The 26,208-nt window shown below is 41.1% G+C and overlaps 1 protein-coding gene across 5 annotated transcripts in view; it reads right to left on the bottom strand.

Annotated features, from left to right (window-relative positions):
* LOC119549219 (mitogen-activated protein kinase kinase kinase kinase 5) overlaps window positions 1-26,208 on the bottom strand; it is a 57,689-nt gene that overhangs the window by 15,727 nt on the left and 15,754 nt on the right. For all 5 annotated transcript variants that reach the window (XM_037857092.1, XM_037857087.1, XM_037857091.1 and 2 more), the window contains exon 3: window positions 2,271-2,691. In XM_037857092.1, the coding sequence (XP_037713020.1) occupies window positions 2,271-2,691 (421 nt within the window). The remainder of the gene's footprint in view (window positions 1-2,270; window positions 2,692-26,208) is intronic.

Below are 26,208 nucleotides of genomic sequence, written 5' to 3' on the forward strand. Positions count from 1 at the left end.
CATAACTTAATTAGCTGGCGAGTGTCAACGAGCCCGATGAAGGGTTGTGAGAACTTTAATTAAGTGCAGAGCCAGGCATTTGAAATAATTAATTGTGAGGCGGTCAGTGGGATCTTGTGGGTGGGGCAACTTCAGGGGCTTAACTGATGGCCACCCTCAACCGCAAAAATCTCATTTGCAAAGTCTTGAAAGTTGAAAGTCTCAGCGATGACGACGGAAAAGTGGTAGCTCATGCAAATCATCGCTGCTTCGTCTACTCGTCGGAAGATTGCAAGTTGTCATGACAAACTACACCCCCTTTTTTCGCCGCACATGGCCTGTGACTGATAAGTTGCTATTTACATTGAAATTGCGTAATATTGTCGACTTAAGGCCCTAGGCAAGTATTTAAAATTTACATAACGTGAGAAAAAAAATAAGATTAAAGAAAGACTTTAAATATATTTTAAAATGTTCTACAACCACATCATTTTGAGAATTAGGTCTCCAAAATACGTGGTATTTATGAAAAGTCCTTCTTTTCTCTCTGAGGTTGCTAGGAAATTTTCTTTACTAGGATTTGGAGAAAAGCTTAGCGCTGCTCACTGCAGCAGAAAAGCTTCAGGAGAAGTAGGAAAAGCTGAAATCTATTAGTGACACAAATACTTGCCTGAAGTGGTTGGAGGGAAAGGTTACAAGGGATCGGGAAGCTGAACAGCCCACAAAAGAAGTAGCCACCAAACTAAGACGTCGACTCTCCAATTGGGACATTTTTCAAAAATTATTTGCTTTTGTGCTTGAGTTTGGGGCGACAACAAAGGTGGGTGGGTGGAAAACTCCCTCTTTTCCTCCCTCTTTTTCATCCTAGAAGGATGGCAAACAAAGAACCAGACTGGCCACCTGCTGGTCGGCTACTTTTGTCCAGCTTCTGCTCCTTATATTTTTTATAGTTCGCCTGCATTTGAAATATTCCGCAAATTGAATTGTTCCCTTTGGAATCGCCATCGCTTTTTGATTATATTTGAGAATTCCTTGCAGGAGCCATTATAATGCTACTCCTAATTGAATTGCATTCAATTGGAGATTCCATTCAGGGGTTGGACCATTTTAAAGTGGTGGGAGAGGCACCACTCGGACGTATACTTGATTTTCCACCCCTGTCTAATTTTCATGTTTTCTTCTGTTATTTGTGCTTTGTCATTTCTGACAGCTGCTCCATGGGCGAGGAGCGTTTAGGAGCGTTAAACGCAATTGTTGCCGCTGTCAGGACACTCCACTCGCATTTTTCTGCTTTGATGCTTCGGTGTGCAAACCACAAAACGAAGTCTCATAATGATAAACACTTTGTGTGACAGCACACCGTGCCCCGCCCACATTGCCCAGAATGTCTTTCAAACTCGAATACTGACTTCGCCCGCGAGTGTCCTTGATGCCAAGCGATTTTGCAGATGTCCTGCTGCTAAATAATAAGCTGAGCGAGCATTTTCCGCAGTCTACTTTTTGGAAATCGATTGTTTGAGTCTGCATAAATCCATAAACCTATGATTATATATTTAAATACATTGGTTTTTTGTGTGGTTTTGTGGTTTTGTGTGTGTTTTGCAACTCCTTAGAACTTCCTTAAACTACTTAAACCCTCTGAAAATATTTGTACTAATATATTACGGGCGCGTTTTACCATAAGTACGATGTAAAAATCGTACAAATCGTAAAATCGACAAAACGTTTTTGAGAAAACAGACTCTGTAAAGATTTGTCTTTCGTAAAATAACAACTCATTGGGAAAAATAATTTGTTTGAAAAATTTAACTTTTTGTTAACTTTATCTAACAGATAACAATCTTGAACCTCAACATGACATTATGATAACAATATCTGTAGTTTTCTAGTTCCTAAAACAAAAATCACATTGGGAAAATAAATTTGTCTCTCCGAACAATTTAACTTCATGGTAACTTTCTATGTCAGAAAGCAAACTTGAACCTGAACAAGTCATTGAGATAACTGAACTCGTAAAGGTTTTGTTCTCCTAAAATTAACAGAAAATGAATTTGTCTTTCCGAAAAATTTAACTTCATATTAAGTTTCTCTAACAGAAAAAAAGCTTAAGGCATAACATGACATTAGGATACCAGAACCTGTAAAGATTTTTGCTTTCTTGAAGTTAAAGTCACATTGAGGAAATGTATTTTTTTTCATTCTGAACAATTTAACTTCACGTTAACTTTCTTCTACAGAAAACATGGCGTTTTCTCAAATCGTCCCTTATTTTTATGATTATTATTACTCACCTATGAAGCTCTTGCGTTTGTTAATTGTGGCCGTGATCTGCGCCGAAACCCCGAAGTCCGCCAGCTTGACATCCCCGTACTCCGTCAACAGGATATTCGCACCCTTGATGTCCCGATGCATTTTCCCCATGGAGTGCAGGTACTCGAGTCCCTTCAGGGTCTCCCTGCACATGTACGCGATCTGGACTTCGGTGAGGGGACCAGTGACCTGGTAGATGTCCTGCAGACTGCCACCGCCACAGAACTCCATGCAGATCCAGAGCTTGTCCCTCCGCAGGTACGATCCGTAGTAGGCGATGATGTTCGGGTGGCGGCAGTCCCGCATCATGATGATCTCCTGCTGGATGATCTGTATGTCGTCGGAGGGCTCCAGCTTGATGACCTTGATGGCGGCCAGCTCATTGCTCTGTATTCGTTTCGCCTGCAAGAAATCAGAGATTGCCTCGAATCAATACTATGGCTCTTGAAAAGTCAATGAAAATATGGAGATTTTAAAGGGGAGGCAAGGCTGCAAGGTTGGCATTTTTGATTGGCTGCACACCTGCAGCATCTGGGGCATCGCCTCTCTGTTCATCTTCATTCATGCAAATATTCCTGCTCGTTTTCAATAAATTTTTAGCGCGCGCTCTTGCACATAAAAATGCATTGTAACCACTTCACAATTTACCCTTCACAGCCCTCCGGCAGCCAATGGTCCATAGTATTTGCATAGAACAATCACCCACGGGTAGATTCCCTCCTTCCGGATCCCCCATCTCATACCCAATCCCATTCCCATTTTCAATCCGTATCATCGTCGACGTCATCAAGCGGAAACCTGCGAATGCCTGCAAGGAATATTAAAAGGTTGTCAGGCGAGAAGGATGCGAGAAATCGGCTTCGATTTGCCTGCTCTCTGCTGAAAGCTGAATAATGAATAATTATTCAGTAATAATGGTTGTACTTAAAAACGCTATGAAAATTTCACATTCTTAGCACGTCAAGGGATAGCTCCTTAAAAGAGGTCCCCTCAAAGCAAAGTAAATAAATAGGTTGTAAAAGTAAATCTTAACTGGGTAAATGTAAGTTTGCAAGGAGGGAAAAGTACGGAGAAGGGATTTAATATTTTAAAGTATGTATACTGCAGGCCTACGCAAATATCAAAGTGAGGAAACCATATTTATTTCCAAGGATATGAAAATAAGCGTTCTAAAATAAATAGGGTTATAAATCATTTGAGATAAATAAATTCATTTTCGAGTTGCATAAAATGGATCAAATATCAGAATATGCAAAACAAATTTAAGCGTTTCTATCTTAGGAAATATAAGATAAACCAATAAATACATACTTTGGCCATAAGCGATTAAAGGCATTCTAAGAGTTTTGTGAAATAAATATTTTATCTTTTAATTGTAATTATTGACGATGAGTTCTTCAAGTACAGATAACCATAATAGCTGCTTGACCTTTTGGGGAAAATATTGAGTGGCTTTCATTTCTGCCCACCTGATCATTAAGCCCAAATGTAATTTGGCCAGGAAGTTGCCGCTGTGACCAGTGGATTCCATTTAAGAACTGGCTTTTCGCTTCGCAGCTCCCTGCAATAATTTCGCAACGCTTCGTTTGAGTTTGGGCCAAGGGGAAGGGGGGTAAGTATCCTTGGAGGATACGAAGTTGAAGCCGCACACAGATACAGATATAGATAGACACACACACAGAGACAACAATGCATGTGGCATCCACTTTCAGCCCTTCACCTGCCATCCGGCTACCTTTATCCTTGACGTCCCTATCTGAGAGTGTGTGTGTGTACATGATTCCACCATTTATCCCTGCGTCGTGTACTTTATACGCCCACGCCGCTTTCTCCTCCATGTCGTCCTCTTTGGGCTTTCTCCGCCTTTCTCCTCCTCCACAGAGCTCTTATTTTTATTTTCGTTGCATTTATTATTCAATGCGGTGGCTCCTGTGCTTTCTCCCTCTCTTTCGCCTGTTTGCAAAAGTGTGTGTTATTTTTTTGCAATGATATCTTGCTCGACTTAATGAAGATAAAGCGATTTTTATTGCACTGCAGCAGCTTCAATCGAGTTTAGTTTGTTTATTTTCCTTGCTTTTTTTCAGCTGATTGCTTGTCCTTGCTTTTCAGAGTCCTCCCCCGTTTTCCATTTCCCCGCCCCCATCCACTGCATTGTTGCATTTTTGATGTTTTTATTGCAATCTGGGCTGGCTTCCAAAATGCCAGGCCATACTTTTCAGCAGGGGGCCTCCGCCCCTGCCTCTATTGCTGTCCCTCTCTGGCTGTGGCTTCCCTCCCCCTCACTCCAGCTGACAGGCGGCCATCGTCGGCTTTTCTTGTTCCTCATCTTGTTTATGGTAAATAAATTATGCGTGATTTTTAGACAAGTTCCCTGCGGCTGCCGGAGCAAAGATGAAAATGAAATGTGTTGAGGCAGCAGCTGGAAAACGAAGGGGGATCGGAAAAGTGCCCCGCCCCCATTTCCCAGCTGCGGTAAGCATAAAAAGCTGCTGATATGCACAAGCCAAAATGGAAAGGAGCTTCTGAGCTTCTGCTTTTCCTTCTGCTTCGATGGCTGAAAGGAAGCGAGCGCAGTACATCCTGCCATTCTGCCATCCAACTATCCTGCCATCCTGCAGCATCCCAAGATATGCGGCATCAACAAATTTATAATGAGTTGCGCCAACGTCAACGTCTTCCTCAACATTTCGCCCGGATTTGCCCAGCGCCAAATGCGGTTGCACAAAAGTAGTGGAAAACAAACTTTTAACGACTTATTTCGGGTTCAATTACAAGAGTCAACCGGCGATTGATTCCGGCAGCACTTGACGTATTTATTTTAATTAAAAATGCATTAAATCATTGTCTGCGGGGCTTTTGAAGGGTCTTGAAATGACCGGTAATTATTATGAAAATATGCGATGGTGGAAAAGCAAATTTGCCCTGTAATGTATGCTACACTTTCCGCGCAACCCGAGACGTAAGCAATCGATGACGATCAAGGTGGGCGGCTGGGTGGCTTCGCCATTTCCTGTGTGTGTGTGTCCGGCATGTAATCGTTACAATTTCCGACATATGCTCATATGCATGAGCAGGCCGGCGGACCCAGGAGCAGGATATCCTTCCTTCCCGAACTCTTCTCCTTCCTGCGGCTCTTCGCAGTGGTGGAAAAGGGTTTACTGCTCCATCCTCACTTCCTTTATTCGCCCTACTTTTCACATTATGTCCGTAATGGATATTACGCGTTAAGCTCGAATTTTCATTCCTGCATTGTTTGCTAATTGCATGGGCTGACGGAAAAAATAATGCTTATAAAGAACCGGGAAAATAACGATCCAGCACATGTTCGGTAGCCAAATTTTATTTCGACCAAAGATTACCCTATCTTTTTTAGCTCTATTAAATTCCCTCTTCTAACCAGTTTATTGAATGAAAACCATTTAAAATGATAAACCAAGTGCTTTTATTGATTTAAATATTATTTTGCAAGGATTATTTTTCGACAGCTGGCTGTGGTTCGGCTTTTTCGCACCCAAATTCTCATTTTAACCACTAATCACAAAAATGTTTGTATTGTTATTGTATTATTATGACTCCTAACTGATGCGTTTTTTTTAAATATTTAATTGTTGTACTTATCAGAAATTTTTAAAGTAAAATGATGAACAACTTTTGACAGTTGATTACAAATATAAAATATTTTTTGTCAATGATGGACTCTACTTTACCTCGCTTTATTTAAAAATATTAAACCCAGGGAACTCTATAATACTCCTCATATTCGGCACGCCGCGCGCAACGTGGGTCATTGTACACTGGACACGCAGGCTTAATTTCATTTGAGGGCTTCCACGGGAAATTCATTTAGTCGGCCGAAATGAAAAGAGCTTAAAATTGTTAAGCTTAAAATTGTGCACGTTTCGGTCCTCCCCTTCGACCTTATTCATTTGTTTTGCATTTGACGGAAATAATTTATGATTTAATTTGAGAAAAGGTCGCGCTGCCAGCGAATGGCAAACTTAATTCAATTTGCCGAGAAATTTAAATGCATTTTGTTTTTGCTCACGTACAATTGAAATTGAATTACGTTATTGATCGGGCGTCTCCGCCCCCCATTTCGCACTCCCCATAAGCGAACACTTGACGCCGGACGGAGCACTTGAGAGTCTTTTTCGAACGGCTCCGATAACTCATATTAGCCACTTGAGTTTATCGATGAGCTCGCAATTTCCCAGCAATTTTCACGCAATGCCAAAAAACAAAAACAAGAAAAAGTGGATGGTCAAGGGAACTTTTCAAGTGGTTTGGGGGTCTGGGTCATTGCCAAGAGACAACGCTGGCATCTTGACGAGCGTTTTTCCGTGTGCCGGAATGCGGAAAGCGAGGCGGTACAATAAATGGGCGGGAAATTGAACAAATTTGTCACTGGGCGAGACAAAAGGCTAATGGTGTACCGCCTGACCAAAAAATATGCGGCAATCAATCAATCACAATGCCCAATCGTTATAGGATGAACCTCCGCAGTATTTGTGGGTGAAATGGGATACCAGAACACACAGTGATAAAGATTCTAATAAAATATTTTTGCTAACATTTATTGTAATCAATTTTTATAAGTTTAGATTTCATTAAAAATTTCTTAGTTTAGAAAAGTTTATATAGTCTCAAAAATATTTTATGAGGTTTAAAAAAAATATATAGACTAAAAACACAGGTATGAAGATTCCAATAAAATATTTTTCTAATTTTTAAATAGTTGAAATTGAATCGAAATATTTTTGAAGGAAGTTTAAGTATGTGGTGTTATTATTATTTGCACAGCTGTTTTTTTGCTAACAGTATGGTAAATATTTCTTAGTTTGGGAAAGTCTCCAAAAAGATTTTATCTAGTTTTTAAAAATATTTAAGCAAACATATTGATGTCAAGTAATTTCCTACTGACATTATTCGTGCGGTGCATAAATTTGATTCTCTGTAGAATTCAGCTCTTTGTGCGGGGGACTATCCCAACTGATTCAACATTGCGAGCAATAAAGATAAAATTGTGCAATATTTCCATTCGGCGCACAAACTCAGTGTTTGCCGGTGGCACGCCCGCTCGAACGCCCGCCTCCGCCTCCGCCGAGGCAAAAATAGAACAGCATTTCATGCTCATTTTTTCCCTTCTTCAGCTTATTTCGGAATGCTTCTTTTACTGATGTTTTCTGTTTCCCGATTTCGGCTCACCATTTGCCACATATACGAGTACTTTCCGCCGCAAATATTTGCCATTTTTCGCTGTCGGTTTTGTCGGTTAATGCGGGCATTATGTCAGCTTTCCAAATTGTTTATTCGCGCATTTGGATTGCGGCAGTGGTGGCGGGGGGTGGTAATGAACCCCGGTTTCTTTGTGCGGCATTTCGACCCCGCATGAACCCCGGCGCGATTAAATGCATGTTCGCAAAAACTGCAGTTAAAAATGCCTTTCGGTTTAGCCGCCAGATAATCCACATTCGGACTTCTGTTTAGCATTCCGCCATGAAATATGCGAGCTGTTATCGCTGACACTCAATAAACAGTTTAAACCACGCGGAGCGGAAAATGAAAAGAAAATATGCTGGGGGTGGCGCCAAAGTGGGCTCTGCCTGCTGCCACGCGATAATGTTCATAATGAGCGTACACTTGAGCGCGACGCCAGATAAAACGAGTTAAATGTGACGCGGAAAACCAGACACTGGAAAAACACGGAAGGTGGGGACTGCGGCCAGACAACAAAGATAAAGTTGGGGGCCAAAAAAAAAGAAACCAAATAAAGGAACCAAACTGCCAGGGAAATGTCCAGTTAACCCCTGTTTAGCTGAGTGCTTTGAACCCTTTGGCAGGGTCATTAACAAGGGTGTAGCACCCGCACTTTCCCCCAGTGTACGTACGTATCTCTATCTTTGTCCGCTGAACACCCACGTGACTGCGCGTTATTAAATCCATTACTGTTTATGATTTGCATGTGAGCAGCCAACCAAATGGGAAAATGGCGAGCCAACGAGCAGGCGCAGCTGCCATTTTTATTTCCACTTAACGGCTTGGAGTCAGGGGTTTTTCCCAAGTGGATGTGGAAAAGGACACATAGAAAATGTTATGAGTAATTTGGAAAATGCCCTTATAGAATGAACAAAAAACTAATTATGTATCAAAAAAGATTTCATATATTTTAGGAAATTTTAGAGACTTGTGACAGGTGTTTATGGGAAATGTCCAAAAGTATTATTTTTAGCCGAAAGCAACAAAGCTGATAAAGATTTCCCAGAGTATTTTAGGAGATATTGTTAAGTTTTAATGAAACTGCTAGAACTTTATGCGTCAAACCTGATTCAACTAATGGAATGTTTTCCATTTATTTATGAGAGGTTAAAATTACATTAGTTTCGAATCTTTTCTGAAACAAATTACAGCAAAATCGCTTCTTGTCACCCTGTTTTTATTTCAGTGTAAAGAGGGGGTCACGTAGAACTCACAATTTAGATTTTAACAGCGAAATGGCTTTTCACTGCAACGAAATGTAACTGGCTCGGACAAGAGTTTTCCATTCAGTCGCATGCGAGTCCTTCGAACTGTTGTCCTGGTCAGTGGGGCAATCTGTTCCGCCCCCTTCCTCCTAACCCACCCACGCCCCTGGCTGTGCTCCACTTTGAGCGTCTCTTGATTAACCGTTTCACAGTTATTAATGGCTTCTACAGTCCCAGACTTTTTTTTGCACTTCTACAGCTCGTTTACAGTGTGTTTTGTGTTTATGTGTCACATGGCATCCATCTCCCTCTCTCTCTTTACCTCTCTGCCCATCTCTTTCTTACTCTCGTACAGCACCAGTTCAAACAAGCTTTGGTTGCTTAAAGCGGTTCTTTCGACTTCCCCAGTTATTTCGTTTGTATTTAGTCTGACCCACCGTAACCATATTTACACGGGGAGAAAAAGGGTGAAACTAAAGTGCTTGCTTGTCAGTAGATTCTAACCTCTTCAAAGAGTTTATAAGATATAATTCAAAAGAAAATCTTATATAATAAATATGGATATAATAATAAATATCAATAGGATATTTGATTTGTTTTGAACTATCAAATGAACTAATCTTCAGTTATAATCAAAATGATTTTTGGATTTTCGTTTATAATTCTACTATAAAAGCTACAACCTTGCTATTAAGCATGCAGATTCTACAGATTCCTGAGCAGCACAAATTTGTTTCGATAGCTTTCTTCCTTGTTTTAATATTTATTTAAAATGCAGTTATTTAGTGTCTTTGAATTTACCAAAATAAATTATTTCAGACTGAATCAGCAAGCTTATAAATTATTTTGAATGATCTTTGAAGTATAACTTCAGTCAGGAATATAATCCCATTTTATCTTGTTAGATCTTTTTTTTCCTAGTGTAACTACTTTGTATCTCTGTCAGTTCTCCACCCGCTCTGTCCAGCGCGTGCTATTTGCTTTTAATTTCCACCGTTTCTGCACATCATTCTCGACGACCTCATCGCCGCCATCCATCCACCATTCACCATTCGAGACGGGGCATCAGTGGCCCCATCTTGGAGCTGGTGGGCGTCTCATTCTCGTATATTAGGGCTAATATTCACTTGGGTTGGCTGTTGTCCGACAGAATGTTTGTTTGGCTCGCGTCGGTCAACAGGTTCAAAATTAGCGCTTTAATTTCATTTCAAGAGCTTTGCTCATAAATTTCAATAAGAGCCCAAGCACGGCTGTCAATGAGTGGGCGAATGAGGAGTTCGAAGTGCCTCTCACCCGGTCTTCGAGTCTCGGGGGGCACAGAAAATGCTAATTGAAAATACAATATCATTTAAATTTAAATTAGTTCTCGAACAAGGTCGAAAGTGGCACTCACCGAGGAGCGCAAAACTTTTATCGCCTTTTAGGTGAAGGTCAGAGAAGGGAAAACCCATCATCATCATCTGTTTCTGTGTATCTATTGCACTTGTCATAACACAGGCAAATCACGTATACGCCACCACGTCTATGGTTTCCAGCGAGCAACCTTTTTGCCTTTTTACGCCCACTTGCACCTGCCGTTAGTTATCAGAGTAAAAGTTTATCATTGCCCATGTCCGCCCCTTCGGGGGGCCACAAAATTTTTAACGAGCTGGTTTATGCATGAGCTACTTTTGTCGTCCAACATTATGCATTGACAGCATAGGGAAGGGCTGTCAACCTTAACCCACATATGCGGAAGGTACACGGAAAATATAAAGTATATCCTAATAGGTAATCTATTGGGCCTCTAATACTATCAAGAGGCTTTGTATACTTAATTTGTCATTAATAAGGTTGCATTGGAGTATAATTGGCCATGCCGATTTAGGATTTCTTTTATAAGCATGATTTTGTAGGCAATTATTTTATAATTACTTAAGAATGTGTACCTTATTAGTTATAGGTATAACTATAAGGATTTTGCACATCTTTTCTTAGACTTTAGGATCCAATATATAAATGAATGCCCGTGTCAAAAGAATGATGTTATTGAACTATAATCAAAGGCATACATTATAATATGTAACTGATATTATGATTCAGCTCCCAATAAAAATAGTACTGTTTTGCTCTTATGGTCTCAGTTTTCCGACAATAAAAACAAACTATAGGTCCAAAAAATGTTAAGAAACTATGTCATCCCCCACACCTCAAGTGTTTGAGGTTTATGTTTCTAGTTTCTTATGGGATTTTAATGTTTTCTTTGCCTATTTTCTTTGAGGCTGTTCACTCACCTCTCAACCCGCTGAATAAATGCATGAGCTTTGTGTTGCGGGATGGGATGGATGGCTAAAGTGAGCCCATCACCTGCACCTCATTAAGTCAGTCAGCCAAAGTTGTCGCACATTTTGCATTCAGCTAAACTAATTTGCTCTGGTCGAGTGCCACGCCCCCCTGTGTGTCAACTCTCTCGTGTGACACCTCAAGTGCACACACACACACACACACACACCCATAAACTCACACCCCGGGGGGAAAACACAAGAAACTTTCCAGGTGACAGCCGACGGGGGAGGAAGGCGATGAAGAGGCTGCATGGCCGGTGCGATAGTTAAAACAGATTCAAGTGCCTCAGTTTTGTTGCATGAATTAAAGTTTGCCAGCCGCGCCAGGCCACGCCCCCTTTTTTCAGCAAGCTAAGTGTTGCCGGCTTTTAGGCGACGTCCCGCCGGATGTCCGTTTCTATAGCGAATTCGTGTTGCGACTGCGAATTAAGTGAAGGGGCTGAAGGGAAAGTGGAAAGTAGAAAGGGGGAGGTATTCAGAGCGAAATGCGACGCATAAAAACACTTTTTTATTGTAGTTGAGAGAGCTTAGAGATCTGCCCTAGCTATTCCCTTCCAGCTTTCAGTAACCCCCCATATATATTGCCATTCATTTCTCCCTTACTTTACGAGCAGCTGGTTCGATGGTACAACGCGGCGTATGATTCATTTTGCATGTGCTTCGATTTGCAACGGGCAGAAAAATGAAGGCGGGGTAACAAATTTGCCTTTTAGCGCCAACATTTTGTAGCTGACGTTATGGCTCGCGCCATAAAAAAATCGAGCACGCTGCCGTATTTAAAATGGAAACCAAACGTAAAAAGGATGATTAGCTGTGCGAAAATTCATTTGGCCATAAAAAATGTACACCGAACTCGGGGAAGTGAAAAAAAGGCTTGGCAATTCGCGAAGGGAAATTTTGAATGTGCATAGCTTAAGAAAAAAATGTTATTAAAACATTTTGTGAACACTATTTGAGTTTTACTTATGCATAATGAAATTCAAATGAAATGGAATTCTTAATTGAATGTATTTTTTCAAAAGAGTCTCCTTTGTCTGCTTTGTGGGAGAAATATAATAAAAGCTTTGGAATTTTGCTAAAAAATGGTTCAAAGGTTTATTCGCCCTTGGAATATTTATGAATACAATTGTTTTTATATATCTTAAAGCCTAGTAATCATTAAATGGGAACGAAAAAATAGCTTTTATATTGCATAGGGTTGTTTTTGATTTACGAGGAATCTAAAGCGCATTAAACTTCCTCGCTTCTTGGCAGCCACCAACACAATTTCCTTCTGCAAATCTTAGGTAACCCCAACCCATAAGCTTTTTGGGCCATTTGCCAGGGTTCAGCTTCAATTAGACGGCAAATTAGACTAAGCCAGGCGAGGGGCAAATGAAGTTGCTGACCTCAAATCCTGACCACGCACGCAACAATCCAAGGGGCCCCAGGATACAGCCGAGGATTAGGCCAGAGCCTGGGCCCAGACTGAGACCGATGCCAAGAAATGTGCGTGGAAAATAGAAACAGATAGGGGGAAGGAAGAGAGTAGTATGTGTGCCCAAAGAAGGTGTTTCTTGTTTTTCGGCTTTCCTGTTTTTCCCCATCTACCCCATCCTTTCCCCTCGTTTCCCAATGCAAAGCCTAGCATGTGACAGGCATATGGCCAAGCAGCACGGTCACGATCCCGCAGGATAATCATGTAAATTAAATTATGCTTTTCCCATGCATATTAAACTACAAATCGCACGAGGATTACGGCTCCGAGAAAATCCAACTGGCGCACAAAATGAATGTGTTTTCTTCGTCCTCCCGGGGAGGTCGTCGACTTAGGAGCCAACCACTCTAATGAAAATGCTTAAGCGTGGGCTCTTGGGGGTTCCTTCGGCCCTCGTCAACTTGTTAACCCCCGGCAGCGCGGTCTTTTGTCATGACGTTGATGGAATTAAAATAATTTCTCTTGGCAATTTTCTCCGTTTCCCTCGCCCACCTCCCCAACTAAATTGTTGCTTTCCTGTCTGCTGTCGCACCTGAGTGTCTGAGCTTAAACCTCTAGCCCCATTCTCACTTAACCGCCCGCTTTTACCCAGATTCCTCTCCTGTTTACCAGATTCAACAACTATCAGCTGCAACTGAACGACTTGATGGTGATGATGCTGTGACTACAAATTTGCGACACTGTCTTGTTGTGCTCCATTGTGGTGCACAGGAAAAATGAATCAGCAAATGTTTTGGTATTCTCCGAGCAGAAATTGTAAATATTTCAAAAGAATTGCGATTTTGCATATCAATGAGTTTGTATTTTATATGAGTACTGAGGATTTCGTAAGAATAAAAAGTTATTTCTTGAAATACTTTAAAAATACAATATACTATGTTTTCTTTTCTTTTTAATAGATACGATTTAAATTGATATTAAATTATTAAATTTATTCACTATTAATACTCTCTCTGTAAAAAGTCTTTCAAATTCAAAAAGGGTAATAACTCTGAGTAAGAATGTGACAGCAATGTTCAAAACTCTCTGAATTAGAAAAAAGATCAAAAAGTTAGATAGAGAACATATCAAAGTGAATGCTCCGTATCAAGATAGAATTGATGCTGAATTTTATCTAAAATCCATCATATCTTATCAATTTTTCTCTGTATATTTCAACTAACATTTTCTTTTAGAATTAAAAAAAAGGAATCTTTATATTTTTTGCTGTGCCTTTTGTCTGTTTGCGAGTGGCGGGATCCGATGCTGAAAATAGCGTGGAATGGCAACAACAATGTGCTCGGCAAAACAGGGAACGGTCTAAAAACGGCTGGCGATGCATTTGCGGTCAGCTACAAAAATAGCAGAATGGCAGCGGCCAAAGAGCGCCGTCCTGGGCCGACTGAAGGAATTGGGTCAGTGCAGCCGGCAGTCGGCGGCGGTTGCGGTTGCATAAACTCAGCGCTTTCAGCCCCCCGACAAATTTATCACCTCCATTGCATAAATTGATAAGCAATTTCCAGCAGCTGACGCAGAGGAAGAGGCTTCAATGCAATTGCCGCACGGGAAGTACAAAATACGCCATAAATTTTCAGCTAATAAAGCAAAGTGCAAAGGGGAAGGAATCGAGCGGATCGAGTAGCCGGAGCCTGACCCAATGAAATATTCATGGGCTGGGCAGAGCTGGACCATTCCACCTGATGACAGAGTGGCGGAAATTTAATTTATTTACCGCCCGACCAATCGAGAGCAGCATGGGCGAATGTATCTTGCAGATACGTGTGCACACACGCTCATCGAGTGCCTGGCCTATTACTTGTTTTTTATTGGCACTGAAGGCGGGCAGGTCGCAATTGGCTCGTGTTGTAATCATCAATCGCTGGCTGATGGACGGACGAGTCACCAATCAATTGCTATAATCATAAATGGCTTATCAAGCCAACGAGCCGAGCGAGAAATAAGGAATCTGTCTAGCCCCACGCACTCGCAATGCATTGCACAGACATTGACACAAGGCCGAGTGAGTGTGTGAGTTTCTCGGGGCAGTGAAAGCCCGTGAACCTTGGCCTCCCTCCTCCATCGCCCCTCTCAGCTGCCCATCAGCCATCTTCCGAGCTTTGTAAATGTGTTCAAGTCTCAAGGATTCCGTGTACTTCTCAGAAAAAGCAAAGGGAGCAACACAAAATCTCAGCGAAAGTGGAAGCCAAGACATGACACTGCTACTTTGAGTGTTTCTGCACTCGAAATATAGTTTTGGCCCTTTGGAATTCTCTTTTAGCTTGGATTTTAAGTAAAATTCATTTATTATATAGGTAAAATTGGAAGAGGTATACCTTTCCTAGCTCAAATTCTTGAATATAATTTAAATACTCACACCTAAATTGTTGTTTGCTAAGTAATAACTGTTTCCATTGTCTTAGAAATGGGTTTATGATTGTAATCTATTTCTATCGACAGTTTTATTTTAACATAGTAAAAATATACTGAATTTAGACAACGTTGGCCTTATTCCACTTCAAGTATGAGTATTTACGCAAAAATTGTAGTTTCCTAAGCCAAATCTGTTTAGATATTTAAAAATGATAACTTTTCCTTTCTCTCAAAAATTGTTTTGTAACTATAATCTATTTCTATCGACAATTTAACTTTATTATAATAAAAGTTCACTGATTTTAGACAACGTTACCCTTCCATTGATTTTATTTTCCAATATCCTTTATAAAATTTACACACATTTTAAGTTTGAGTGTGACTTTTTCCATCCATCCATCGCTGTGTTTGTCATTCGCCTCAGGCGCAATCAGTTTCAAATTTTGCGTAGTTTACTTTTTACATTTCAAGCTGAAAATTGAACAACCAGCGGGGGAGCTGTGAGGATTGTGCTGTGGACAGGGGAAAGCGCCCGGAATTTCTCCGGGGAAAAACTATCCGGCAGTAATCGATGCAGAGACACTGGGGGTGAGAGGAAGTCATTGGCGGTACTCTGCGGGAGATGTTTGTCCTGCACTTGCAAATCGAATTTATGGCCAGGGGACTGAAATTGATGTGCTGCAAGGATCTCCAAGGTGCGATGAGAGGAGCATCCGCATTAGCCGGCTCTGATGCAGCTGCTCCCGGGCAATGCGATGCGATATCCTATCCCATGGCCCCCATCCAACATCCGCATCGATGCCAATTTCGCTCCATCGTTTTTTAAACTTTCGCTAAATTGAATTTTTTATTACGTAAATATTGAAGTAGCTGCGAGACATTGTGTGTGCTCCTCTCTCCTTTGCCCCCTGTCCCTTTCACGCTTTCTCCTTTACTTTCTTGCTGTCTCCTTGTGTCCGACATTTGCCTTTTGCTCTTTCGCCTCGCCAAGGATTTTCGCACGAACGCCCACGACAAAGTGCTGGCGCCGAAAAGTATGCTATAATATTTAAAGCTCACGCAAGCAAGCGAATTCTACTTGTCCCTGCTTTTTTCTCCATCTGAGCAGGATAAGTAAAAGTGCACAAGGAAAATCCAATTTTATACGTAGAAAAATATCCTACATATATCTTCAGAATTTTTAAAAACACCAAGATCAATGATCATATCAAAATTAAATGTTCATATTTTCTATCCTTATAATTTAAAAAGTTCTGGAATGAAGTACTAATGCTACTTTGATTTTTTCAAACTTAAGCTCTTCGTTTTCGTTTTTCGTTTCTTTATAAAAGGTATTCCTTAAACCGATTGTTTCAAATTTTTTAATTTACTAAGGGGAGTGTAGATTAATTTCAAAAAATCATATCACATTAAAGGTTCTATTTCTTCCTGTGTACTGTCAAAATCTTAGGCTTTAACTTTTTGTGGGTGAACTTTCTCCTTGCGCAATTTTTATGCCATTTTTATTGGCTAGCAGAGCAACACGAGGGCACGCAGCTGTATTGTGAATAATAGAAAAGGATTGCCCAAATAAAGTCATTCTCGATAAGTCGACCTTGCCCATCCGATGGCAATTCAATTAGTCGCAGGGCTGGAATACCCCCAATATTCAGCGGTTGCCCGTGGGCAGGCAAGATAAATTTATTTATTTATAAATGCGCTTATCTCGACTGTCCGGCTCAGAGAAATGGCTTTGATTTATGGGCCAGCGATTTGTTTCATCTCTTTTTCCAACAAAGAAAGAAACCAAAATCCAGAAAAATAGTAAGGGGTGATGGCACAGCAAAAGCCGCAACATTATTTTTCACACATTTGCCTACAGGCCCATTTGCGAAACGAAAGCCTCCAATTAAATGGGAATGCACATCACCAGTATCCCAGTATCCATCTACCCAAGTATCCACATCATTATCGTTCCCATTGATGGGGCCATCGTTCCATCGATTTTTATGCTGATTATCAGGCACTCACTCGCTGTCTCTGTTTCGCATTTTCCAAACAATTGAGCCAATATTCTAATTATTTTCACTGCTCCTCGCAGATTTGGCACACTGAATCAAGCGATAAAACGCGTGCGAACTCAAGAGCGGAAAATGTGAAGGGGAAATGTGGAAAGCTGAAGTGAACAAAGCGAACGGGAGAGAAATTAGTTTGTCGACAAGAGTTGATTGAGATTGAGTTGGTTTTTCAGGGGCCACAGCCCTTCGAAAATGCTGGAGAACTACGGAAAAATCATCGTTATGGGCAGGCATAACACACACTCATTCCGATTTTGATTCCCTCTCATCAAGTTACGTTTACTTCTCTCATTTGAAGAGTTTTCCTAGATTGCTGCACATTTCTTGCATATTTCATGACTCTTTTGTGCCTCGGGAAAATAATGAATTTTTCTCGCTTTCCGCTGTTGTTGTTGCTGCTGTTTCCCCAACTTTTGGTTCAGTTGGCCGTTGTTATTTTTGCAATTTTCGCGCTATTCTATCGCTTTTGGTGTCGGGCCCCCAGCGTTTGTCCCCCATTTTCCATTTCCCAACCTCCCACCCCCTCACCACCATTTCCCATTGTCCGTTTGCAGTTTCCTGCTGACTTTTCCATCGACGATGCTTGTCGCCGGTCGCCGGCGGGAAAATTGCAATTTAATTAAGCTGCTCGGCTGCTCAGTTTACCAACCACGCCCCTGCGAATTCCCCACTTGGCCATGCAGTTTTCGGGTCGCAGTTCAAATAATTTGGATAGTCGAATTTGCCGCCTTTGAAGTGCATAATTAAAAGCAGACTCTCTGGACTCTGAACTGGAAACTCGGCAGAGAGGACAGTCTGGAATGGCCCCAAGTACAGTTTGATGTTTTCAGCTTACCTGTAACGATAGGAAAAATTGTGGAAAATTTGATTTTAGTTTTTTTTATCTGCTTTGAGCAAGAACTTTTCTAATAAACTAGGTAAAGGTAAAAGGGATAGGGGCTTGTGGAAAAACATATTTGCCAAATTGGCTCTGAGTTGAATATTATTCCATTAGGGCAAAAAGATTTCCTCGGATTTCCTTCGATTTCTTTGAATTATTGCTTGTTTCGTACAGACATTTCGCGCTGTTCATCAAGTGTCTACGAATCCCCCTACGTTCCACCTTTTTCTCATCCATCACGGCTTACACATAGACATGTACCCCAACCCATCGACCTTTTGCATATTTTTCTCGCTTCGGTTTCAATATAAACAAATTTTATTCCATGGGCTCCCCTCTTGGAATAAAAAAGAAGAAATAATAAAACATTGAGGCACAACCAACTGTTTGTTTACGCTGTGCGCATTTTATTTTTGGATGAGTGGAAAAAAAGAGGGAAACGAATCACGGCGGAGTTCGGATAAATTCTTGGCTCATTTTTGCCCGCTATTTGTACGAACGAATTTCTCGCATTGCTCGCACATGCTGAGCCCCAATCGATTGCGAGTTCCATAAGTGCCAGCCTTCAATTGGGTGATTCATCATTAGCAAAAAGTTTCGGTGGGACATTATCCTAATCGATGCTCCAGGGAGCACAGCACTTAAACCACTTAAAAACTTTAAATTGTCTTATCGGTCGACAGCAGCAATAGAAACAAGAACAACAGGCGGCAACAAAAACTAGCCGCAATTTCAATATACGTTAAACTAAAGGGTATAAAGGGGAAAAACCGCAGAAACTTGTTCGCCCCAAAGTATGCAACACACAAAGGGGAATATCCTGTTGGGATGTTAGATAGAGATGAGCACGTGACTGTAGCACGCTCTCCTATTGTACGCTGTACGTGTGCCGGCAGAGATATTCCCTATGCTCGCTTAAGGGGCGCTGTCGACCGATGAACTTTGGGCATAAAGTGTTCGTGACTATACATCTATCGTTTTACCAACAAGTGTTTGTTATAAAAAAATTGGCTTCCATTAGAACGGAAAAAAAAGAAAAGAAGAAAAAAGAAAAACAAAAAATTGTAAAATAAACAAGAAGTAAAAACATTTTTTTTTTAAGTATAAAGAAATGGAAAGTAACATTTTAAAAATGAAATTTAACTTGTACGGGAATATTCTCCCGCGAGCACCTCTAACGTGCGTGTCTAGTTTACAAACAATTGAGAAAATTAGTACAAATGGCCATGCTAGACGGATAAAAACAATCTACAAATAAAAACTAGAGCGAACAAAGCTGAAAAACTCGGTTTCGAATGCATGGACAAGGGGGAACGGGACAGCGGAAAACTACGCAAAAATGTCATTTAAAAGTGTCCACAAACGGGAATACCAGCCATTGTGAAAAGCCAACCAATTTCGGGGAATAGGCGATGGGATGGGAAAAAAGCAGCTCAAAACAAAGAACTAACGCCACCACAGAACAGACAGAAACTGAATGACTTTCACTCCCTTTTCCCTGTCCCCTTTCTCTAGCCCGCAAATGATGACAAATCACACACGCAGACACATGTAAATAAAGTTATTCTGCGGCGGAATTAGAACAGCGCCGTTGGAGTCAGGACTAAAGTGTCGCACTTAATTACATTGGGACCACAATCATGGTAACATTGAATGCCAACCCTACTCGAACGATTTTAAAACCACCCCTAAGAACATGGACCTGAAACTTTTAGCACCCGCCAAAAAGGCAATGAAAAAGTTATTCGACTGTTGCCAATGGCAAATAAAAGATCTGTGCATTTGAGAGAAGTATCGTGTTTCAAGTATTGGATCACTAAGGCTATACTGCCAGCCAACTGCTGTATGCACTTTCAGAATACATTGTTCTTTCAGGAGTTCATCGTCCTTGCCATCAATTAGAGGAGGAAAAAGTTTCAAGTCCCAGCCAACAATGTTATAACAAGTTCTGTTTCTATTTCTTCACTCTGTACAGATAAAGAAATTACTTTGATTGAAAGGTTGATAGAGTTATATAACTGCTATGAAAAACGATTGTACAAATATGTATCTACCTAGTTTTACCAAAATTGTATACAAATTTTTAATTGTTTGGGAAAAAAGTGTAGAAATTGGAAGCAACTTTTTCTTATAATTACAACTATATTATATTTAACAAAATAAACTTGAGGTCTTTGATTTAGGTATTTTTAAATTCTTTAACAATGTTATTGTCTTATTTTTCGTCTAAGTGGAAAAACAAAAACGATTTCCAAAAGAGGATTTGTAAAAAAAGTTAAAAAAGGAACATTATAAAATATTAATATATATTTTTTCCGAGTATTACTCCCATTTGCCGTTCACCTATTCCACGCTGTAGTTCCTGCTGCTCTGGTGCCTCCATTGTTATTGGCATTTGGAGCTGGGCTTGCGTGCAAAATTACCTTCCTGGCCAGCAGGACGCGCATTTCCTGTTCCATTTTCTGCGCCTTGTCTGGCGAGGAGCTTCGTTTGCGTTATTAATACAGTTCCGTTCTAACCCATTTTGCTGGGGCACCACCAGCGTTTCTTTCTATATCGATTTTAGCTCGTCTGTTTTTAAGCCAACCCCCAGAGCTCGTAAATTATGCAACCTAGTGGTAAGCAGCTCGCATGATGTTCTGGGCCCTGTACCCTGATTTACGGCCACCAACTGTCCAGACTGGCAATTAAAACTTACGCTTCCGCCCCGGGGCGTTCGCTTTGATGGGCGGACGAATGAAGCTCTTGGGGCCTCGGATCGGGAGTCGCATCAATCAAATTATACCTTTGAGCCGGGCCAACTTTGCCGAGCCGATTTTCCCAATTAGCGCTACCAGCGGAGAGTCCTTGCCCGCCAGCCTCTTCAGCCGATTAGGCAAGACTGTTCAAATGGGCCCCGAAAAGTTGCAGATTCAATTAAGCCGAATTTAAAATTCAATGAGCGTAATTTGTTTTTCTTTTTCAGCATAAAGCCAAGTTTGTCCAGCTTCCATGAAAATCAAATCTGTGCTGGTCTTAATTCATGTATGCAATTTCTCGTTACACACGGAAAAACAGAAAGTCCAGAAGTTTGTTATTAAAAGCATAATACTATTAAAAGTTAGCCTTTTCCAATATTTACCAATATTTATGCCCTTTGGAAGTTTAAAAGTTTCATCATAAAGGACATAAAATCCTGTTAGAAGACTTACACTAAATGAATCTTGAACCAAGAATTTAATTCCTGACCTGAGATGTCGTTTTTCGCCCTAATAAGTTTTCCTAGAATCAACAGGGAAATTTGTGGCAAATTGTGGAAAAACGAATCGGAGAAGGGAAAACAAACCAGTCGAAAAAGCAGAGCGGAAACCTAAACGAAACGAAACAAAAATGGGAAAGGGCAAATTGCAAGAGGAGTAAATGAATTTCGGCGGTGAGGATTTTCCAGAATGGCTGGTTCCTTTTTGGTTTTGGCCTTTGTGAGGACATGGTCAGTGGAAGGACTCCGGGGCTGGCCACAAGCTCCTGGGCTCCCTAATTGCCTCAGAAAGAGGAGGAAGGAGGGGAAATTGCACGGCGGAAATGGAAAATGAAGCACAAGGAGCGAGCTGTAATGAGTTCGATGAAAGGATCTCGCGGCGACTTTTTAATTGAACTCGCTGGCACAGTCCCTCCTGCAATTTGTCAACTCTTCTGGTGGCAATTTCCGCCTGATGCTTTGCTGGCTTATGCCTTTCGATCATGGTGAGCCTTTTAAACTAATTGAGTTCATGTTTTATTAATTGCCTGGCTCAAAAGGGCAGCCAACCGGACCCAGACACGCTTTTCCAGCTACGGGTCGGTCTCGTAAATAAACGATTAGCAGCAGGGACACACACGCACACAGCCAACTTTACCGGAGGCAATGTGGAAAGCGTCTACAAAATCCTACAATCCCTCACAGACAGCTGGTGAACTCTTTGAACCCTAAAAGCTGGAATGAACTGGACGAGTTTCAACCTAAAGTGTTCGGCATTAGGCACTGCTTTGCCAAGGAGCAGACTCCGCCTTCAACTCCACCTGTCCAACCTGCAACGCACAATTCAATTAGCCAAAACTAATCCCTGGACCCATCTCTGTTCTGCTTCCATTTCATTTTTCCGGTACCTATCATCTATCATCCGTAAGCCAGCTCCAAAAAGTATCAACTTGCCCGCACACTTAACCAAATTGCATTCATCGGACTATTGCGCACAGAGGAAAATAGTAAGGTACTTAAACAGGGTGGGTAACTTAAAAACAAGTTACATAAGTGTATAGATAATAACTGATTGATTAAAATTAAGTTAGCTAATACTAGGCATATAAAAGAAACACGTTTTAATAGAATACCCTCATATAACTCACTTTAACATATCTTTAAGATAAACCATACACATTTACAATACATTTAAATTGAGTTAGGACCTTTTTCTAGTTGTGTACAGAAGCCTCTTCTTTCCTTTTTCAAGTTCCAAGGTAAGGTAGCAGCAGAAAAAATAAGGAAAAAATACAGATACAGTCAAGTGGTGGACCAAGTTTTTGCTCATCCTAGAAAAGTTTCCTGGGGAACAGCTACGAATACAAGCTGGGAGCTAGAATAGAGCCATCAAAGCAGTCCACTATCCCCGTACCACTCTGCGGGCCATTGGCTTTATGCATATTATGTTATCCGCCCTCGCACTTTCCGCCCGTTTTTGTGTTAGCCTAGTTCTCATTTTGTTGTTTTGATTCTGCCCGCCTAGAAAACATTTTCTACAAATTGAATATCATTTGCAGCAGCTGCGAGCTTCGCCCGGCAGTTTGTCCCCCGCCCTTCCAGTCCAGCCCCCCCGTTTTGTGTAGCGACCTGGGAAAATACTTTAATTACTTTTAGTCATTGGGGCGCGCCCACCTGCTCTTGGACCCGTTTAACGCCTTTCGTTTGGCAATCAAATTGAAAAGTTCAACTGCAAAAAGGACCAACACAGTGTTTTCAATGTCCTGCGAAGGATTCCACCCGCTCCATTCAATTCACTGGTCCCGAAACGTTGTCGAAATATTAACAAGTTGGGCACAAATATTCAAGGGGCTTGGGTTGGGTTTCGTTGAAGGACCCTCCTGTCGATGTTAACCCCCACTGCACTTGACAGGAGACACGTGTAAAAAAGGTAACCCCGGCCAGGTGTGGAGTCGGGGGTCGTAAGGGATCTCATTTGGGTGCCACTTGGCCTTTGGCAACATGCAAGCGAAGGGGTGAAAGGTCCTTGTCCTTGCCCGTTACATTTACATGGCCTCCTCGGAGGGAGGGGTCCTGAAAATCCAGAAAATGTACGAAACTCACTCTTTACACTGCGAACTTTGTCACGCTGAGTAAATTCTACCCTTTCACCTCAAGAAATTTTCGTAAATTGGCACAGAGGAGGCAGGTTGATGTTATGGACAATGCATGTCCAGAATTGATTTTAATGCAAACACAACATTTGCACGCTGAGAGAAAATCTGTGGGTAAACAATGGAACTTTTGAACTGAAAATATGATTAAAAGAGATAAAATGAAATGAAAACTTCGCCATTCAAACCGCATTTCATGTCTTTGCACTTCTTGACCAGATTTATTCATACCAAAGTTTCCTATTATGTTCAAAATCAGCAGTAGAAGTACACTTCAATTTTCTCTTCGAGGCAGTGCACTTAAATAAATAAATGCACCGAATGCACACAATACGTTTAGCATAACAAATTGAATTGATTTCCCCGGGAGAGTGTCATTGGATGGACCAACACACACAGGAAGGATAATAGAACTAGGCCGGAAGTTGCCGGCAAAGATCTGTAGTCATCAATAAACCATAATCAGCTTAGCAAACTGAACATCGAAATGCCAGGGAATTAGCAGGGAACAAAGAGTTTGTCTCATCTCTCAGGGCAACAGGGCGCATTAAAGTTGCGTATACGCCTCGTGTGGCACACGCATAGCAATTAAAGCTGGGTTATATAAATGGCCAACGTTGTTTTGTCAACATCATCATTGTCATCATCATCATCATCAGCACCATCATCATCGTGGACTCCATCCCCTTGAGCGTATGCTAATTTCCGTGTTTGATGCAAGCTCTCAAGTAAGAGGTGACTCAATAGCTGTAGCGAGTGAATGAGCAAATGAATGAATTTCAAGCACGGTTCTTGCTCCCTGGCTTAATATGCCAAGCGATAACATTTGAGGAGGGTGTTCTGGGGCCCGAGGGGAGGTTCTGGGGCGGGGTAGTGCCGAGCATAAACTGGGAATGCCAATGGCACACTTTCAGGCCCGTCTGCCAGGCCATGTGTGAATGTTGATGCGTGTGCACCCGCCTGTACTATAAGTATAAGTACCCATACAGGCGGTAACAGATAACATCGAGGCAGCAACGCTAATTGTTGTTGCTTTGTTGGCTCTGCCATCGCAAATGGAGATGGGAGCGTGACTCAGGGCGATACATCGCTTGGGTTCCTCAAAATAATTATAAAAAGAGTTCTTTATTGTATTTAAAAGTAGGTTTTAGATAATGAGAATGGACCAATTAGTTCGAGATTTTGATTTTATAAATATAAATTACACATCTTAAAGAGTGTGTATCCCTTTTTATACCAACAGTAGGCCTTATGACATTTATATATGGCTTACCAAGATGGTATGATCTAACCCGATAGGTTGAGCATGAGTTGGAATCCCGAAGATCTTTTTTCATATATTTTAATGCACTTTTTAAATAATGTTATTGTTCAAAGTGATTCACAATTCCTTTAGTTTTTAAATTCTGTTAAATTTACGATTTTAGCTGTAAACCATTTTTGGTACACAATTCCTACTGGAATGATAAATGTTTTTTGTCATAAATTTGATGAGCCATTTCCACTGCTATCGCTTTCCGTCTATCTTTTGTTCGGAAAATGCGACTTGTTTCTTCATTTTACATGCGTTTTGTCATTCCCCTTCGCCTTGCACACCTGTCGAATGTCAACTTTTATCACTCTCCGCCTTCCTCCTCTCATCAATCACATTCGAAACGAGCCACCAGCACCACCACCCCCATTTTCCACCTGCTTGTCACCTGCCGCCGGGTTCCTCGGGCAAACGGAACGTGACCATTTGACCAACGTGCCAAGCATTGTGAACCAAACAAACGCTTTTAGTAGGCTAAAAGGGGGCGGAAAAAGTGGTAAGGGGATAGCCGATGTTCTTAACGGTTATTGCGTTTTAAGACAGCAAACAGTTCTCGGCTGCCATAAATTCATTGAAAGTGCCTCCGACTCATAATTCAAGATTAAGCCCAAGGAGAATTTGAAAACTTTTCATTTGCCCAGAACAAAGTTCGCCATTCCGCCCACCAAGCTCAACTATTTCCCAGAATATTTATCAGCTCCGGCGGCATGAAGTGGCAAGTGCTTAACACAAATGCAGAATTTCCTCCCTCTATTGGCAATATTTCCATAAGATTTTTCATTTTACTATTTACTTTTGGCGCCACTATAAAACGGAGGAATGAGTCGAACCAAGTCTAAATAGCCAGTTAAAATGTCTCTCGCTTTTAAAATTGATGTTCCGGAAATATGGAAAGGGGACAGGCAATTATCTTACATTCCCAAAAATGCACACAAAAAAATAAGTTTTAAAAATCGCTTTGTTTCTCTAGTTTAATTAAAAACTACTCCGCAGGGATTTTATAAACAGTCAATAGAATTTTATATTCCTATTGTTTATTTTTTGTTTTACCAGGCATTGCTACCAACACTATGACTGACTTCGAAAAGTTAATTATAATTTTTCACTATCAAAATAGGTTTAGTTTCCTAATTTGCTAGTCCAGTTTCATGGGAAATTTACAATCACTGACAATAAAAGGTATCTAAGTGCTATAAATGTGTTTCGATAAGTTAAAAGCAACCACTTGGTAACCGATATTGACGATTATTTTACCCTGTGGATACCAATTCTAGTTTTGGCCAGAACTGATAACAAAAAGCGATACTAGGAAAATTGATTTGCAACTCGAATGGAGAAAAGAGGACAGCTTACCTGCCGCAAAAAGGAAAACATTTATTTTCGAGATTAGCAATCGAGGCTCGAAGATTGAGGACGAACCATGTGTACATTATTGAGAAGCAGCCAAAAATGTTTTTCCATCCCGGAAGCGTCGGCAGAGGCAAGGAAAACCCAAATCAGAAACCATTTTCCACCTGCCCGTGGAGCCTAGGAGTTGTGCTGCAAAACTGGGCCAGCAAAAAAAGAGAGTTGCAAGTTCGGTTTCAATTTGCTGAAAAATAGAAAATTGCATAATTGAGGGATTCTCCGCTGTGGGAGTCTGAAAAAAAGGAGGAAAACCCTGAAACTGCGGTTGGGCGCCTCCTGCAG

This window comes from Drosophila subpulchrella, chromosome 2R (assembly GCF_014743375.2).
Source record: "Drosophila subpulchrella strain 33 F10 #4 breed RU33 chromosome 2R, RU_Dsub_v1.1 Primary Assembly, whole genome shotgun sequence".
In the NCBI taxonomy this organism is placed as follows: domain Eukaryota; kingdom Metazoa; phylum Arthropoda; class Insecta; order Diptera; family Drosophilidae; genus Drosophila; species Drosophila subpulchrella.